Consider the following 16,901-nt stretch of genomic DNA (forward strand, 5'->3'; position numbering starts at 1 on the left):
TTATTTGTTTACCCCCAACTTTACTATCAAAGTCTAAAATATTTTGTGTCGAAGTTCATTTGCATTCAGTTGAATTTTTTTGGTTGTTGTTTTTGTCTTTGTTTTTCTTTTTGGGTCACACCCAGCGATACTCAGGAGTTACTCCTGACTCTGAATTCAGGAATTACTCCTGCTCGGGGGACCATATAGGATGACGGGATTGAACTCGGGTTGGCCCTGTGCAAGACAAACGCCCTATCGCTGTACTATCTCTCCGGGCCCCGATTCCTTTTTTGGTTTTGAGGGGCTTATTATTGGCTTGTTTTGTTACTGGGCATTCAAGCACAGGGATTTTATGTGTGAGATATTAATCTACCACTGACTGATATCCCCTGTTGTGTAAACATTAAAAAAGAAGCTTTATAAATAAAATAAGGAAAAACTTAATAAGTCACCTAACAGTGCTAGATCCTTTCATAAAAAAAACAACTGTTAGAAACCTAAATTCACAAGTTTAGAGAGCAAATTGACCTTCTGAACCAACTCATGAGTTGGGTAACATCTGTATAGCATTAAACAAGTTAAGACTGCTTAGGTAAGTTAGCACAAAATGGAAAGTTTATGTGCAAGTGCAAACATCAGGAAAGATGATAGAACAAGGTTATTAGCAAGAGAAAATGTCATTGCCTTTTCTCAGGGAAAGGCAGGGAGGTCTTATGGAAATGAATTCACAGGTGTTTATTTGGAAAACATATTGATTGATTAATTTAATGTCACATTACAATCACCGTCACCACCACCACCACCACCACCACAACCACAATCCTTCTCCCAACAAGAAGCTAAAATTGCTATTGCTGTTAGGCGAGGCTTAGAGTGCTAGAGGAGGCAAACATGGATGACTCTCTTTGGAAGTGGTTTGTTTGTATTGATTTATTTTATTTTTAGAAAATTCTTGGAAATGACTGTAGTTCATTATCTCACTTCTTTCAGCAAGTGCTCAAATAACCTGTCTTCACTTTGCCCCAAACACATTGTTATTTAGGATCATCCCTATCAAAGATTTAAAACTCTTTATTGGCTGAAAGGTTTACTCACCAATATGGCCATTCTGATCCATGAACTTTTACACAATTTCAACACTATAAATACTATATCGAATCCCTATATACTTTTTTGAGAGATAGGGAATACCTGGTGGTACTGAGGGCTTACTCCTGGCTCTACACTCAGAGCTCAGGGGACCATATGGTGTACCAGGGATCAAAGCTGGCTTGTCTTCATGCAAGACAAATGTCCTACTCATTGTGCTCTTGCCCAGCTTCCATGAATCTTTAACTTTTCTGCCTTTCTTCTTTTCTTCATGCCCACTCTCAAATTGACCCTTATTATTTTAGTAAACAAAATTTTATCTCACTTCTTTATCCTATTGAGCATTCAAAACTTTTTAGTATTTTCAGACTGGTCTGAATCATACCTAGAAACTACACTACATTTACAAATGATGCTTTCTTCCCCGTATTAGAATTTTAAATAAAGTCATAGAGGATGGAATATACTTTGCTTAATAATAGTTTCCCCCCATTATAAAAGCCATTCTCATTATATATAACTTCAAATGTTACATAAAATGAAAGCAAAACATTATGATAGTTATATCGCCACAGCATTTTGACATTTGACATCATTCAAGTTAGATACTGTTTAAATTTTATTTCTTGATGCTTATTACATGCATGATTTAATCTTATGAATTCTTTTTCAAAATCTTTTCTTGCTATAAAGAAATAATGTATAAAAATTAAGTTATGTGATGTTTCAGGACAATGGCAGTACTTATTTATAACTATAATTTTCAAACCTTTATCTCTACATTATCTTTAAATTATTACATTTTACTTATGTCCTTTTTAGTTATAACCAGATAACCAATGTAGCACTGCACTGTAGCACTGTCGTCCCATTGTTCATCGATTTGCTCAAGCAGGCACCAGTAACATCTCCATTGTGAGACTTGTTGTTACTGTTTTTGGCATATCGAATACACCACAGGGAGCTTGCCAGGCTCTGCCATACAGGCGAGATACTCTCAGTAGCTTGCTGGTCTCTCTAAGAGGGATGGAGGGATGGAACCCTGGTCAGTCAATGTAAAATAAAATATTTTTTGGTTTTTTGGATCATACCCGGTGATACTCAGGGGTCACTTCTGCCTCTGAACTCAGGAATTATTCTTAGCAGTGCGTGCACAGAAGACCATATGAGATGCTGGGAATCAAACCTAGGTTGGCCCTATACAAGGCAAATGTCATACCATTGTACTATTTCTCCAGCCTGTAAATATTTTTTTAATTAGTTGCAGTAACTAAACTCTCTAAAGATAACATCCAAAGAATATATATTCTTTTCTTCTTTGACTTTCTAAATTCCTCTATGTTAGTACACAATGATCATTAAAATAATCAATATTTAACACATATTTGTAAAATATGGCTTTAGAATTTACTGTAGAAGATTGGGGAAACCTTGTGATCACTCACTTGTAATTTAACTTCTAATTTAATTTTGTCACTCTCAGAGTAGAATATAGAAAAAGAAATAGTAGACTAAACTATTAGTTGTAATTTTACAACTTTTAGTAGGAATTTATTCCATAAGTCTTACTGCCTCATATTTCCACTTTTATAAATAAAATAATTATTTAAAAAGTGGTTTAATAGGCCAAAATCCCCCCCCACCACCCTCCCCTCACCCTACCCATGCCAAGAACTATAACCTGGTGCTTAAGGAACCAACCAGATCCAGAAGGGTTCAATCTAGAACTTAGGCATGCAAACCTTGTGATCAATCCTCTGTGCTATCTACCAGAACCCAAGAAATCACAATTTTAACATCCCATTATTTGATTGATTTTGGTTTAGTCAACAGTCCTCTGCTCCTCAGATAACACCAAGCATTACTATCTCAAAGAGCTTTCTGAAGTGGCAATGCTCTTTGCCTAATTGTGGCTTTAAGCTGAAGTCCCATAATTTTTTTTTTCTTTTTTGGATCACACCCAGCAATGCACAGGGGTTACTCCTGGCTTTGCACTCAGGAATCACTCCTTTCAGTGCTCAGGGGACCATATGGGATGCTGGGAATTGAACCCGGGTCAGCCATGTGCAAGGCAAATGCCCTACCCGCTGTGCTATTGCTCCAGCCCCAGGAAGTCCCATAATTTTTATCTTATCAGTTAACCTATTATTTAAAGTTCAAAATGCCAAATGCCTATCTCCTAAATCAAATTGATGTATACTGAAAAATCTCTTTTACACTGAGAATAATTCTGACATCTTAGTTACTGCAATACACCCTTTTGAATTTACTTCTAAAATATTTATCTTTTATAGTATTTGCTCTGTCTGAAAGTATTAGGAATACCTTATTATGGTTGAAATTCTAAGCCATAATTCAATTGCTGCTGGAAAATGGCAAAAGTTTGCCTCTTTTTGTTTAAATAAATTTTAAAAGTCTTCAGCGCACAAATAATGTAGACTTGAAAAATGGGAAATATTTGTGAATCTCATCAGCCTTTTTAAAAGAGTGACAGTATTAAATATAAGTGTTCTACATATGGGCTATAACATATGCCTTTTGTTCCAAGTTATTTTGCTTTTCTGTGTGACTCTGGCGTTTGTAAACAGGCCATAAAATTTCATAATTACATAATGATAATTTCGTGGTTCTACTTTGTCTCAAGGTGGCTAGACAGAGCAGTAAAATCAATTTTCTTTTACCTTTGTGAAAAGAAACAAAAGGAAATTGAATGCAAAATCCACATTACTAACATATTAGAATAATAACTCAACAATCTGTTACACATGAAATGAAAACCAGGTGCAGCCAAGTGTTAGTCATGGTGCATGATACTCAGCCTTTGGGTTAAGTTCAAACAACCACTGGTTTAATCCGTGCCTTGTTGTGTCACCCACAGTGTTCCAAATGCATGTGTCCTGACACTATCTCCTGTTGTTTCCTCTTGCCAAAGGTACTCAGAGGCAGGACTACCCCTAGGCAAAATCATGAAGTAGGTGAAACTTGTATTCATTCCCTACCCTTTGCAATGACAATCTCACCTTAGATTCTATCCACCTCCCTGTCCCTTTAGTGCCTACTCCAGTTGCTCATTGCGTTGGATTGATTTGCCCTCTCTATTCCCGAGGACTCATGCTATTTCTTATTGCCCAATCCCTCTTTGATTACAAAAAAAACAAAACAAAAACAAAATGAAACTAAAAAACTTATTCAGTGGCTTCCTAAGAGGAGCCAGGTAATCAAGTCCCTCCCTCCCTCCCTACTCTGATTTCCCACTGATCCCTTCCAATGTGCTACTGCAAGTGGATCACCCACCTTGCCCTTTTTTTTTTTTAGACACCTTTTTCATGTTATTTCTTTTGCCTGTGCAGGCCTTCATCACTCATCTCCGTCCATAGAAATCCTAAACACCTTTCAGCTCTAATTCCTTCACATGCCTTTCCCAACCATCCCCAGCCTCTCTCTCGTCTATACCCCATCCATACCAATCATTGAGCGCATATGCCACATGTTGCTTTGTATTATAATATTTATGTATGTGTCTTGTCTCCAGGCACTGTGCTGGGCGCTTTACAAACGTAATCTCATTTAAAATTTCACAACAATCTGATGAGGTAGGTATTACTATACCTTAACCATTGAGGATATTGAGGCACAAATAGGTTAAATAATTTGCCCACAGTCACACTGCTAGAAAATGACAGAGCTAGACTTGAGCCCAGTTCAGAACATATTTTGTTTCTATTAAATCATATTGCTATCTATTTAGTTCCTTTCTAGCATCTGAAAGATAGATGGAGGTTTAAGATGGAAGATGAGTTCAACTTAAACTCTCTATTTATCAAATATGTATTTAACAAAAAGATTGTACATGTTGGTAATTACTTTGTATGTAGCTTAAACTGATTGGTTATCTATAATCCGTGGAGGAAATTTACTTAAATGTTCTAAAACAAATATATAGAGAATATTAAAAGAATATTCAAGGCAATTTGTAATTCAAGAAATGCTAGATAGCATTGGCCTCTGAACATAATTGTAAAACATGTATTTGAGAAAAAAAGACATTGACTAACAAAGAGTTCTATTAAGCCCCTAGGATTTTAACTATTTGAGGTGGTTAAGTGGCTAAAGATGATTATCAAATTAAATCTTAGTAACTAATGGTATCTCAAGTGAATATAAAGTTCTAATCTTATGCATTTTACCGCTGTTATAGCATCCAAGATAAATTAGAGGAGAGAGACTTAGTGAGTCTCAAAGGTTCATCTCATCCCAAATCACTGATTTTACAGTTTCCCTTTCTGGTACGCAGGGCCCAAGAGTTTCATTCAGCTCAAACCTGGATAGATCCATTTTGGGAAGCTTCCTGCAGACATTCATATCTTCTGAAAGAACTTAGATTTAGGACCTCTACCTAGTTTGACAACTCTGCCTTCTCTTCCAAGGTCCAAGCCAAAAATCTGTCTTCTGTTCTTTTATTCTCATTTAAACTCCTAGCTCCTCAGCTTTCCACTATCAGTGTTTATTTCTATAATATGAGTGACATGCAGTTACCCGTGAATATATTCTTAGTACCCCTCTATAAGTCAGTGATAGCTACCTCACTTCATTTGCAAATTCTCTTTCAAATAATGTATGCTTCCTGCACATCCTGCACACTAATCTTAATCATGTATGGATCTTCTACACTTTGTTCCTTATACCAATTTTAAAATGATAATTTAGGGAACAGAATACAATAAAAGATTGAATGTAGAAAGACATTCTGCACTTTAAGCTTTAAGATAGGAAGTTTGAGTTTTTCTGCTTTTATTTTTTAATTGCATTTATGTGCTAAGTCTGCAGAGTTCAACCAACCCAACAGGAAAACCACCTTTATCCATTATTTAAAAAAAAGTACTCATGCACACAAAAGCTCCTTTTTTCTTTAAACTTTTAAATATTTTTAAATTCTACAAAAGACCTCAGACGTGACTCACTTTTATTTTCTAAGTTTTAATTTTGAAGTAATTTTAGAATTATAGAGAAGTTAAAAAAGATATGTATGCTGAGACCCTATTCACTCATTTCTCCCAACTTTCTATGACATCTTATCAAAACCAGTAATTGACACTAGTCACATTCACTTTAAAATATTAAAGAAGAAAAAACATCCAACCCAAGATAATTTGTCAGTCTTAATTTTGTGCTATATTTTGTTTCTGTTCACTAGTTAAACAGGCTGGCTAACATGAAGCTAAGGGTGGTCTGCCCATCCAAGCCCAAAGAAGTTCCACCGTCCACCCTCCATTGTTTAAGACAATCTTAAGTCATAGCAGAGCAGTGGCTGGGAGCCCTTATCAGAGACTTGGGTTAGAATCTGGTTCTGCCATCAACTGTTCGACCTCGAGCAAGTCACTTGACCTCTCCAGGCTTCAGTCTCTTCATCAGAAAGCGGAGAAAAATATTTCTCCAACCAACTTCAGAGGGTTGTTGTGAGGATCAAATTGATGATGTGTTGGAAGGAAGAAACTAGGTTGGCAATGCAAAATCTCAATGCTTATATGCTTTTCTGATAACATTGCCAGTTTCAGAATAGAATTGATTAAAGGTGGTTTTAGGATTAGAAAAAGAACAAACCATCTCCTTCTTTGCTACAGGTCTGGAATTCCTAGCTCTATCAAGGATCTCCCTTTCTACCACTGTTAGTTTGACAGGTGCAACAATGTCTTATCAAATAGGCGTTCTGTAACTCATAATGCACATATCCCTTAGGCATGCAATCTATTTTAAAAATGTTTTTGAACATTTTGTTCCAAAAAGTCAATTGCATTTAAAATAGTTTTTATTTTTATCCTGACCACAGGATTCATTTTTGCTTTTTCTTTGCCATGAATTCATGCCATGACTAAAGGTGCTTTTGACACTTGTGAGGAATTAGAAGAATACTAGATTAGATAGCAGATGGTTAGATGGTTTATGAAGTAGAAATGGAAATGATCCAAGTTGCATTGTTCCATGGTTTGTCTGAATATATAACAAAAACTCCTTAACTCACTGGTAGAACCTGGTGTGTGGGTAGTAAAAATGCTAGTCTTGGCAGTAAGGGTGGAAAAACCGCTAGGAGAAAGTAAACTTAATTTTGAAAGCACAAGTCAACGTCTTTATGGACTGACTGAATGTTTACGGCATTACAATGAAAAAAAGAAATTAAGATCTCTTTTTTTTTCTCCTTTCCCCTTATACGCAGGCTGGCATGGCCCTGACCTATGACCCCAGTGCTGCCATTCAGAATGGGTAAGTAGACCATGTTTTCTCTATTATAAATGCTAAGATATCTTTGATTTCTGACATTGCCATGGAAGAAAAAAAATTCAAATCTGTTTATATTTGTTTTTAAAATGCAACTGGAGAGGTTAAACCAAACACTGCTCAACATCTTGCTATTTTTCTCCCGTGAACGCCTTTGCTCACATATGTCCCACGTTATTGTTCTCATATCTCTGCCCACATTTAGCTTTTTTGTATGTCACTTTTTTTTCTCCCCCCCCCCGTTTTTTTTTCTTTTTGGGTCATACCCGACAATGCTCTGGGGTTATTCCTGGCTCTGCACTCAGGAATTACTCCTGGCAGTGCCAGGGGAACCATATGGGATGCTGGGAATCAAACCCGGGTCAGCCTCATGCAAGGCAAACACCCTACCTGCTATCACTCCAACCCCTCTCCTCTTTCTTTCTTAATTTTCCCCCTCTCCTTTTTCATCTTTTTTTTTGCCTATTTTTCCCCTATTACTCCTTCTCTTTTTTTCCTCTTTCTCTTCCCTTTCATCTTCTTCTTCCCCTCCTCTGCCTCTTTCTCATTCTATTTGAGCAAGAGAAAGTAATGTAATATAAAGAGAAAATATGAAAAAGCTACACTCAGAAGCATCTGTATGCCTCTAGGAACAAAGCATTACCCTTTAATAAACCACAATACTAGAGATTTGCTTTTAATACTTTCAGTATTTTTTTGTTTGTTTCTATTCAATAATGCATTTACTTTTTATTTCTGCTGCTTGGAAGATGAAATGAATGAAATTCACTCCTGACTTGGTTTTTGTGTCATTACTCTTCATTTTAATAAGCATCTGAAATTTGTAGCCTCTTGAAACAAGTCACAAAGTCTATATTTTCTTCTCTGTTAAACAGGATTTAAATGGCAAAATCTGGTCTCTCCATAAAATGTAATTCCACATATCTTTGATTGAACTTTGCTTCTCACTTTGCAATATTTGTTCTCTGGGGCTGGGAAGATAGGACAGTAGGCACGGCACTTGCCTTGCATGTGGCTGACCTGGGTTTGATCCCTGAAACACGATCCCAGCCAAGAGAGATCCCTGATACAGAATCAGGAGAAGCTCTGAGCATCACCAGATGTGGCCCCCAAACAAAACAAAACAGAACAAAACAGTATTCATTCTTTGTTTTGGCTGTTCTGGGGTGGACACTAATTGTTCTCTGGTTGGTTGCTTATTTTTATTTTAATAAATCTTTTTCCTTGAATTTTCCCCTGACTCTATGCTGTCTCTTAGTGTCATTAAATAATCACTCAAAATAAATGTCTCATTTAGGATCAACATGGATTTAGAACAGAAGGACTTAAACTCCATTTTCTATCTAGTCAGATGCTTTAAGGAAAATTTATTGAAGTGTTTGAGTCGTTATCTCTTATTCTCATGAATTCTTATTCATGTAGACAGTCATTTATTCAGTCATCATTAAACATACAAAGAGTCTGCCAAGTCTAGTGCTGTGTTGTATAAATTTGAAAAATATTGTAAGATGCAAACCCTTTGCCCTAAAGAAGCTCATTTACCTCTGTGGAAAAGATTAAAAGTAGCTTTTAGACTACCGTAGAAATCTAGTCATTTGTGCCTCATTGATGGAAATCTTTGAGTAGGGAAAATTAAGCATCTATCTAAAAAAAATTTACTTTTGCCTACAAGGCACTATATACTTAGTAATGATATGAGGAAAATGTTCTCTAAAATCCTATTGTGTTACTGGAAGATAAAGAAATTTACTCAAGAGGTGAAAAATTAGCCATTATAATCTCATATAATAGTGTCAAAATAATGTTCTAACAGAAGGAAATGGGTTTTTTCAATGTATACTATGTACCAAATAAATTTACTTTATTTAATGATACATGGTTTCAGAATTGAATACATCTAAAAATGTTTTATAATTGCAATTAGGAACTTACACATGCAAGAAAATAGAAATATTGAATGATTACTTTTATACTCACTAATTAGATTCAACAAATGTTAATGTTTTGCATAGATGTCTCTATATATGTACGTGTATGTGTACCTATCTGTAATATATATCTATGTTTCTACTTGTTATAATACCTTTTTTGCTCAAGGCTCTATGTCAAGGAAATTGGAGATTGAATAGTGACCTATGCCTGAATTCATATTTTGATTAGTTATCTCTCCAATACATAACTTAAAAATCTAAATGTCTTGCCCAAGATCCTTGACCAATGCCCTTGTGTTTTTGCCAGTCAGCCTATATAACACTCTCTCCTCTTTTCCCTTGGCATTATCGTTTCTGCAGAATTGACTTTTTAATGGAAAGGTTATTCATTTTAGTCACTACCTCAACTTTTACCAACCCTCTAGCTACTGCTAATGGCCTTTCTACTTTCTGTTTCTATAAATTGACTTACTTTTTTTTTTGGATGTCACATGTAAGATCTTGTGATATCTGCCTTTCATTGACTACTTACTCTTAATGGTCCTTCAAGTTCACCTACCTAAGGCAAATGGCAGGATTCCCCATTTTTTTTTATTAGTAGATCATCATGAGGTACAATTACAGTTATAAACTTTTGTGCTTGCATTTCAGTCACACAATGATCGAGTACCCATCCCTCCACCAGTGCCCATTCTCCACCACCAATAATCCCAGTATCTTTCCCATCATCCCTGACTTATCCCCCCACCACGGCCCACCCCGCCTCTGGCAGGGCATTCCTTTTTGTTCTCTCTCTCTCTCTTTGGGTGTTGTGGTCTGCAATAGAGGTATTGAGTGGTCATCATGTTTGGTCTATAGTCTACTTTGAGCACATATCTTCCATCCCGAGCGGGTCCTCAGGTCATCCTTTACCTGGTTTTCCCTTCTCTATCTGAGCTTCCCTCTCTCTTCCCTGGCATGTAAGGCCAGCTTCCAAACCGTGGAGCTAATCTCCTGGTACTTATCTCTACTATTCTTGGGTGTTAGTCTCCAATTATATTACTTTATATTCCACAGATGAGTGCAATCTTTCTATGTCTGTCCCTCTCTTTCTGACTCATTTCACTTAACATGATACTTTCCATGTTGATCCACTTATATACAAATTTCATGACTTCATCTTTTCTAACAGCTGCATAGTATTCCATTGTGTAGATGTACCAGAGTTTCTTTAACTAGTCATCTGTTCTTGGGCACTCGGGTTTTTTCCAGGATTCCCCATTTTTTGAAGGCTGAAAATATTCTGTTGTTTGTGTGTGTTGAAATAAAATATAGACAATATTCTCTGGAATGCATATGTGCACTCCTATTCTTATTTTTAATTTCTTTATCTCTGGACATTTAGGTTATTCTCATACCTTTATTATTATGAATGAAATTGCAGTTAAATTTGAAGCACAAAAATTAAACCTGCATTTATTTCTAAAGATGTACTTTTCCAAGTAATCAACCTGGTTATTTAAAAATGCAAAGGAAAAGTGGAACTTTAGTGCCCAATCTGAGTAAACCAAAAATGAATTTTGGGTGCTGCCATATTAAAGGCATTAACAATGACGAAATTTTCTCTCTGAGACATGACTTCATCTATGTCATACACTAACATGTAATATTATGTCTTACAGGTAGTTTTTAAAATTGTTTGAGCACTTGTGAGACTGGTTCATCTTCTTCCGTTGTCTCCTTAGATCTTGAGTGCTATGAATATTTTCCATGTAAATTCAATTTTGGTTAAGTTGTCGAAGTTATGCCCAACAAGTTCTTGATTTTATCTGTGTTTGTGAGAGAAATATATTTCATCAAGCAGTCCTTCTCACAACAGCCTCTTGTATGCTGAATATTCTTTTAAGTTTGTAATATTCTCAGCTCTCCTATCTATAAAGCCAATAAAAACCAAACCTTTTCTCCAATGGAATCATTTCCAGTCATCAATTTTTGTTAGCCTCATTTTCATCGGTAACGAACTTCTATTGGTAACAAACTATGCATGCTGCTTTCTAGTATTCTTATGCAATTAAGCATATTAAAATAAGAAGTTTTATCTCAAGTTTTACTGGAAATTTTCTTATTGACTCCCCAGTAATCTTTGTATATGCCAGTAATAGACATAGACATATTTTTAGATTTTAGAAGTAACCCTTCACTTGACATTTTGCTTAGCCGTTTCAATTCCTCAGTTCCCTCCCTCTCAGATCCTTGTCACATGCCAGTCTTGGAGTTCATCCAGTTAATTCACCAGATTCCTCTTCTGCCCTCTTTTGCAAGTCTTTCCCAGAATTCAATCTTTTTTTCTCCTTTACTCTGTCTTCTTTCTCCTTGATAGCATTCTCCTCTTTTGAATTTAGGAACAGAAAACTCCAAAGTCTACACTTCAAACTCATAAAAGATTCTGAACACGAGCAATAGTGTTTCTGACTGCTTTTTGTTCTTCTTCTTTTTTAAAAAAATGAATGACTATTATCTGTGTATATATAGAATTAGGGTCTTTATCCTACACATTTTCATAATACAGATTTAAAAATGCAAATAAAAAATAACATCGGGGATTACTTTCCCTTTAAAAAGGTTCATACTAAAAGTCATTTACTATAGAAACTCAGTTTCTCTGGAATCTCTCTTTTCAACTTTCTTCATGAAGTGATAGATCTTTAAGTCCAACCCTTTTCCTAATAATTTTAAAGTTATTTAAGTCATCACTGTCTATCTTTACTTAGTGTCTACCTATCTCTTGTTACTTCTCAAGCTGTTTACTTATTGATTTTTGAATTTTTTAAAAACCAAATTTTAATCCTAGAAATCATCTGCCTTCCAGCTTCAAAGTGTTAGGCAGACATTATGGAACAAAACTACCATGAAAGACACAAAAAGATTTCCATGATTTATTTTCTTCAAGTATACTGAATCTTCTGTGCTTTTCATAGTTTTCCATGCTACTCTGTACTTTTATCTTGTTACTGAAGGAATCCACTGTTTCAAGTTCAGACCTGGTAATATTCCTTGACACTCCACCCTCTTTTTAAAAAAGTTCTGCTCTCATTTAAGAACCAGTCTTAAATTGTATTAGGAAATCTGAGTACACAATTAGTCATGAGATAAAATAGTATTAGTAATACTTCAGAGCACAGGTTTTTAAATGAATCCAGATTGTTATGCAACAAATGTGGACAGACTGTTTATGTTTTAGTTTCCCTCTCAAATGAAGATGATAGTCATAGTACATCTTGATAAGATTTTGTAAGGATAAAGGAAGCTACACTGTATAATGTATTCTTGAATATGAATGTTCATGAAAAGCTAAACATTATATATTAATGAACTGAAAAGAAATAAGTAAACTGTAGGTAATTTCACTTATTTAGATCCTTTTGTTTCCTTTGTGTAGTGGGGGGGTGGTCCATGCCTCTTGATGCTCAGGGCTTATTCCTGGCTCTGCACTCAAGGACCACTTTTATTTATTTATTTATTTATTTATTTATTTATTTATTTATTTTTAATTTTTATTAGTGAATCACCGTGAGGTACATATACAAACTTATGAACTTTCATGTTTGGATTTGGTTTACATCCCTCCACCGGTGCCCATTCTCCTCCACCAATGTTCCAAGTATCCCTCCCACCACCCCCACCCCAACCCCCACCACCCCACCCTGCCTCTTCGGCAGGGCATTCCCTTTTGTTCGCTCTCCTGTTGGGTGTTGTCGTTTGCAATAGAGGTATTGAGTGGCCACCATCCTCGGTCTATAGTCTACTTTTGGTATGCAGTTTTCAACCCGAGTGAGTCCTCCCAACCTTCTCTACTCCCTTCTCTATCTCAGCTGCCTTTCCCCCCAGCATGTGAGGACAGTTTCCAAGCTGTGGGGCAGACCTCCTGGTTCTTATCTCTACTACTCTTGGGTGTTAGTGTCCCATTCTGCTACTTTATATTCTACATATGAGTGCAATCATTCTATGTCTGTGCAGCTGTTAGAAAAGATGAAGTCATGAATTTTTTTTTCTTCTCCTTCTTTGTTTCTTTTTTTTTTTTCAAGGATCAGTTCTGGTGGGTCTTAGGGTGCCATATGTTGTTCCAAGGATTAAACCTGGGTCTCCTGTGTACAAGTCAGCATCTTTTCACTGTATAATTGATCTGACCCAAAATATGTGTTCCTGTACTGGTGGTGTTTTTAAAAATGTTTTATTCAACTTGGCTTTTATTATCCTACCTGATGTCATTTGAATAACAGTAAAGAATCAGAACAACCACTACTACCTACTGTAAGATGTTGAAATAATCACACATATTTTCTCCATATACTCTCCCTTCAATTAACACTACCATGTACCTCTTAAAGGTATAGAAGCTAACTTTTTTTTAACACTGAAGAATTTACCTAAGATACGCAAGTCAAATGTTCTACTGCTAAAATTCTGCTCTCACCCAGAATCTGACATAGATAATTCACTCAGAATAGTAGGGATTTAATGTAAATAATATAGCATAAAAATAGCAATTCCCTAATTATTCCATTGTTTACAATTTAGCAGTCAAACCTAACTCAACAATAAGTGAATAGAGAAAGAAATATTGTAGCAAAGAAGAAATTGGTCATGTTTTACATGACTTCCAAAGACATGGATGCAACTACATCCATTCATTATTCGGTATTATTTAGTGCTGACTCAATTCAGTTCAATGAACTGTTTCTTTTTGAGATATCTCATCATTTTTAATAACTTTGCAGATATAAATTCAGAAACAAAAGTTTTCACATCATAATAGAAAGCACATAATTCTTGTAAGAGATACAATGCGAAGAATATTGTGCTGACACAAAGTAATTATACACACACACTTACACATGTACACACACATGCACACACACACACACAGAAATATGTAACATTTCTAAGTACATAAGAACGAATCACGAATTCTCTAGGAAATGTCCACAGAGCTGCCATAAGAAATGGGGTTGAGAGTTTTCACTGTTTAAGCTTTTGTATTCTTTTTTTGTTTGTTTGTTTGTTTGTTTTGCTTTTGCTTTTTTTGGTGTCACACCCGGCAATGCACAGGGGTAACTCCTGGCTCTGCACTCAGGAGTTACTCCTGGCGGTGCTCAGGGGACCATATGGGATGCTGGGAACCGAACCCAGGTCGGCCACGTGCAAGGCAAATGCCCTACCCTCTGTGCTATCGCTCCAGCCCAGTTTTTGTATTCTTTTGTAAAGAAAAATAAAATTGGCATCAGGACTACAGTTGAGAGACAGTTGCATATTACTGCAGGCATAGAAAGGCTCCCTGATGGAGCACTGTCGTGAGTATTTCTTCTTAGAGATGCCACATATTATAGCCGAAGAATATGATCATTTTATGTCTCCTGCCCTGGCGCCTGGCTGTCTTCACCAGGCCCCTCAGAGGGGGGGTGGGATGAGATTCCCTCCCTGCCCCAAGCAGAGCCCCGGCAGCCAAAGTCCTCCAGAACCCAGCCACAGCCATGTTCAAGGCCACTCTCCACATGCTTGGATGAGCCTCACGCATGAAGGAACCGGGAGAGGAACCCAGGTGTGTGGGACCCAGGACTGAGATCTCCAAGTCTGCTCAGATCAGGACTGGGCCTCCTCTACCCAGATCCCCATTTTCAGTAGCTAGGCAGTCACATCCACAAACTGCCCCCAGTGCTGTGTAATCCCATCAACAGCCAAGATCTAGATACTATAAAACAAAGCTTCCAGCTAATGCAGCCGAGCGACCTCTTATTGTCTCTTTCTCCATCTCAGAGAACCTGGCAAGCTGCTGAGAGTATCCTGCCTGCATGGCAGAGCTTGGCAAGCTATTTGTGGCATATTTGATATTCCAAAAACAGTAACAATGATTGGTCTTGTTCCTCTGACCTGAAAGAGCCTCCAATGCGTCACCATTGGGAAGGACGAGTAAAGAGAGGCTGCTAAAATCTCAGGGCTGGGACGAATGGAGACGTTACTGGAGCCCGCTCATGCAAATCGATGAACAATGAGATAACAGTGATACAGTGATGATCATTACTAGTCCACAGGATTGCCTGTGTATCTCAAGCAAATATGTGCTGAGTCCTAGCTAGTAACTCAAACTATGTAAAGACTGAATTCTATAATCTCCACATTAATACAACATTAAGTTGGAAAAATTGCTCCCAAAGCTTGACTTCCAGTTAATAGGGAACAAACATTTTGTTAACACTGTGACTAATAAGTTCATTTGCATTTAGGTAAATTATTATTTAAGGAGTAAGCTCAGGGGGAAAATAATTCAGGGCCTGAAGCAATAAATAGTACAATAGAAAAAATCTTACCTTGTGTGCAACTGACCTGGGTTAGATCCAAGCCACTGCAAATGTTCTCTTGATCACTACCAGAAATCATCTCTGAGCACAGAGTCAGCAGTAAGTCTTGAGCACAAACAAGTGTGGCCCCCAAAGAAATTAATGATTAAGTTCAATGGCACACCTGTCCAAGGATTTGAAGGTTAAGCTAAAGAAGTGTCTAGGTGACACTGGGAAAGTAAAAAAGTAAAGTTTTTTTTTTTTCCTATAAGCTAACCACCAAGAATAAAAATGTCCATACTCCTTTCAGAGCTTACTAGCCTAACTCTGTAATTTGTTATTACTATTGCTCTATTGCATTTTTAGAAGCCCAATATGAAATTCCATCTCTTTCAAATATGAGTATGGGAGGTGGGAAATAATCCCTTCCCATATTCAAAATCTCATCTTTCCTGTGTGCCCTTTTCACTGAGGCCTTCAATCTAACTGCCTCTCAGATTGTTTTATTTGAATAAAATTCATTCTTGGAAGAGACATAAAACTGACTGTTTTCTATAGCATTGGTTTGCCAGCTATTTTATATGGGCATTTGATATTAAGTGATACAGAAACCTTATCTTTTTATACTAGAAAAGAAATCTAATGTGAAGGATATGTTGGTATTACAATAAAAATGACCAATAACTTATTAATCTTGTGCTATTGTGTTACCCTGAGGATAGTATTCATGGTTCTGACTCTAATGATATTGCCCGTGGACATGAAAGACTAGCCAGGGCTGTTTATTTGAGCCTGCAAATAGGATTTTGTGCGGGTTTTCTACAGTAAAAAATATTCTACCCTGGGGTTATTGATATATTCATGTTATTTTTATTGTCAGTGAAATAAGATTTTACCATATTACTACTGACAGCCAAATCCCTGCAGATGACTTTTCTGCAGGCAAAATCATGTCCTATTAATGACCTAGACCTGTGTTTTTTTGGACTTCTGCAGGCCACTTGCTTTAAATACCAGAGAATCAAGTAACTCCTTGCATTCTTTAAAAATACTAACTTTTAAAAATACCAGCTCTGAGTTTTATAGACAGAACTTACTTAGCTTCTCTTAGCCATCTTGACATTTGGTATTTTTTTTAATACAAAATGAGTCATGAAATAATTAATTCAGATTCTCAAGACTATTTTTTAGCTTCAACCAGATAATATTTTTAATTTGCATCAGGTAATTTTTCATGTGGGAGTTTTTATTTGTGTGTGTCTTACAAGACATTTAGTAAAATCTCATATCCCTATCCACTAAATACCAGTAG

The 16,901-nt window shown here is 36.5% G+C and overlaps 1 protein-coding gene across 8 annotated transcripts in view; it reads left to right on the forward strand.

Moving 5' to 3' along the window:
• RBMS3 (RNA binding motif single stranded interacting protein 3) overlaps nt 1-16,901 on the forward strand; it is an 803,180-nt gene that overhangs the window by 652,000 nt on the left and 134,279 nt on the right. For all 8 annotated transcript variants that reach the window (XM_055135539.1, XM_055135543.1, XM_055135544.1 and 5 more), the window contains exon 8: nt 7,283-7,329. In XM_055135539.1, the coding sequence (XP_054991514.1) occupies nt 7,283-7,329 (47 nt within the window). The remainder of the gene's footprint in view (nt 1-7,282; nt 7,330-16,901) is intronic.

The sequence above is a fragment of the Sorex araneus genome, chromosome 4 (assembly GCF_027595985.1).
Source record: "Sorex araneus isolate mSorAra2 chromosome 4, mSorAra2.pri, whole genome shotgun sequence".
NCBI lineage: Eukaryota > Metazoa > Chordata > Mammalia > Eulipotyphla > Soricidae > Sorex > Sorex araneus.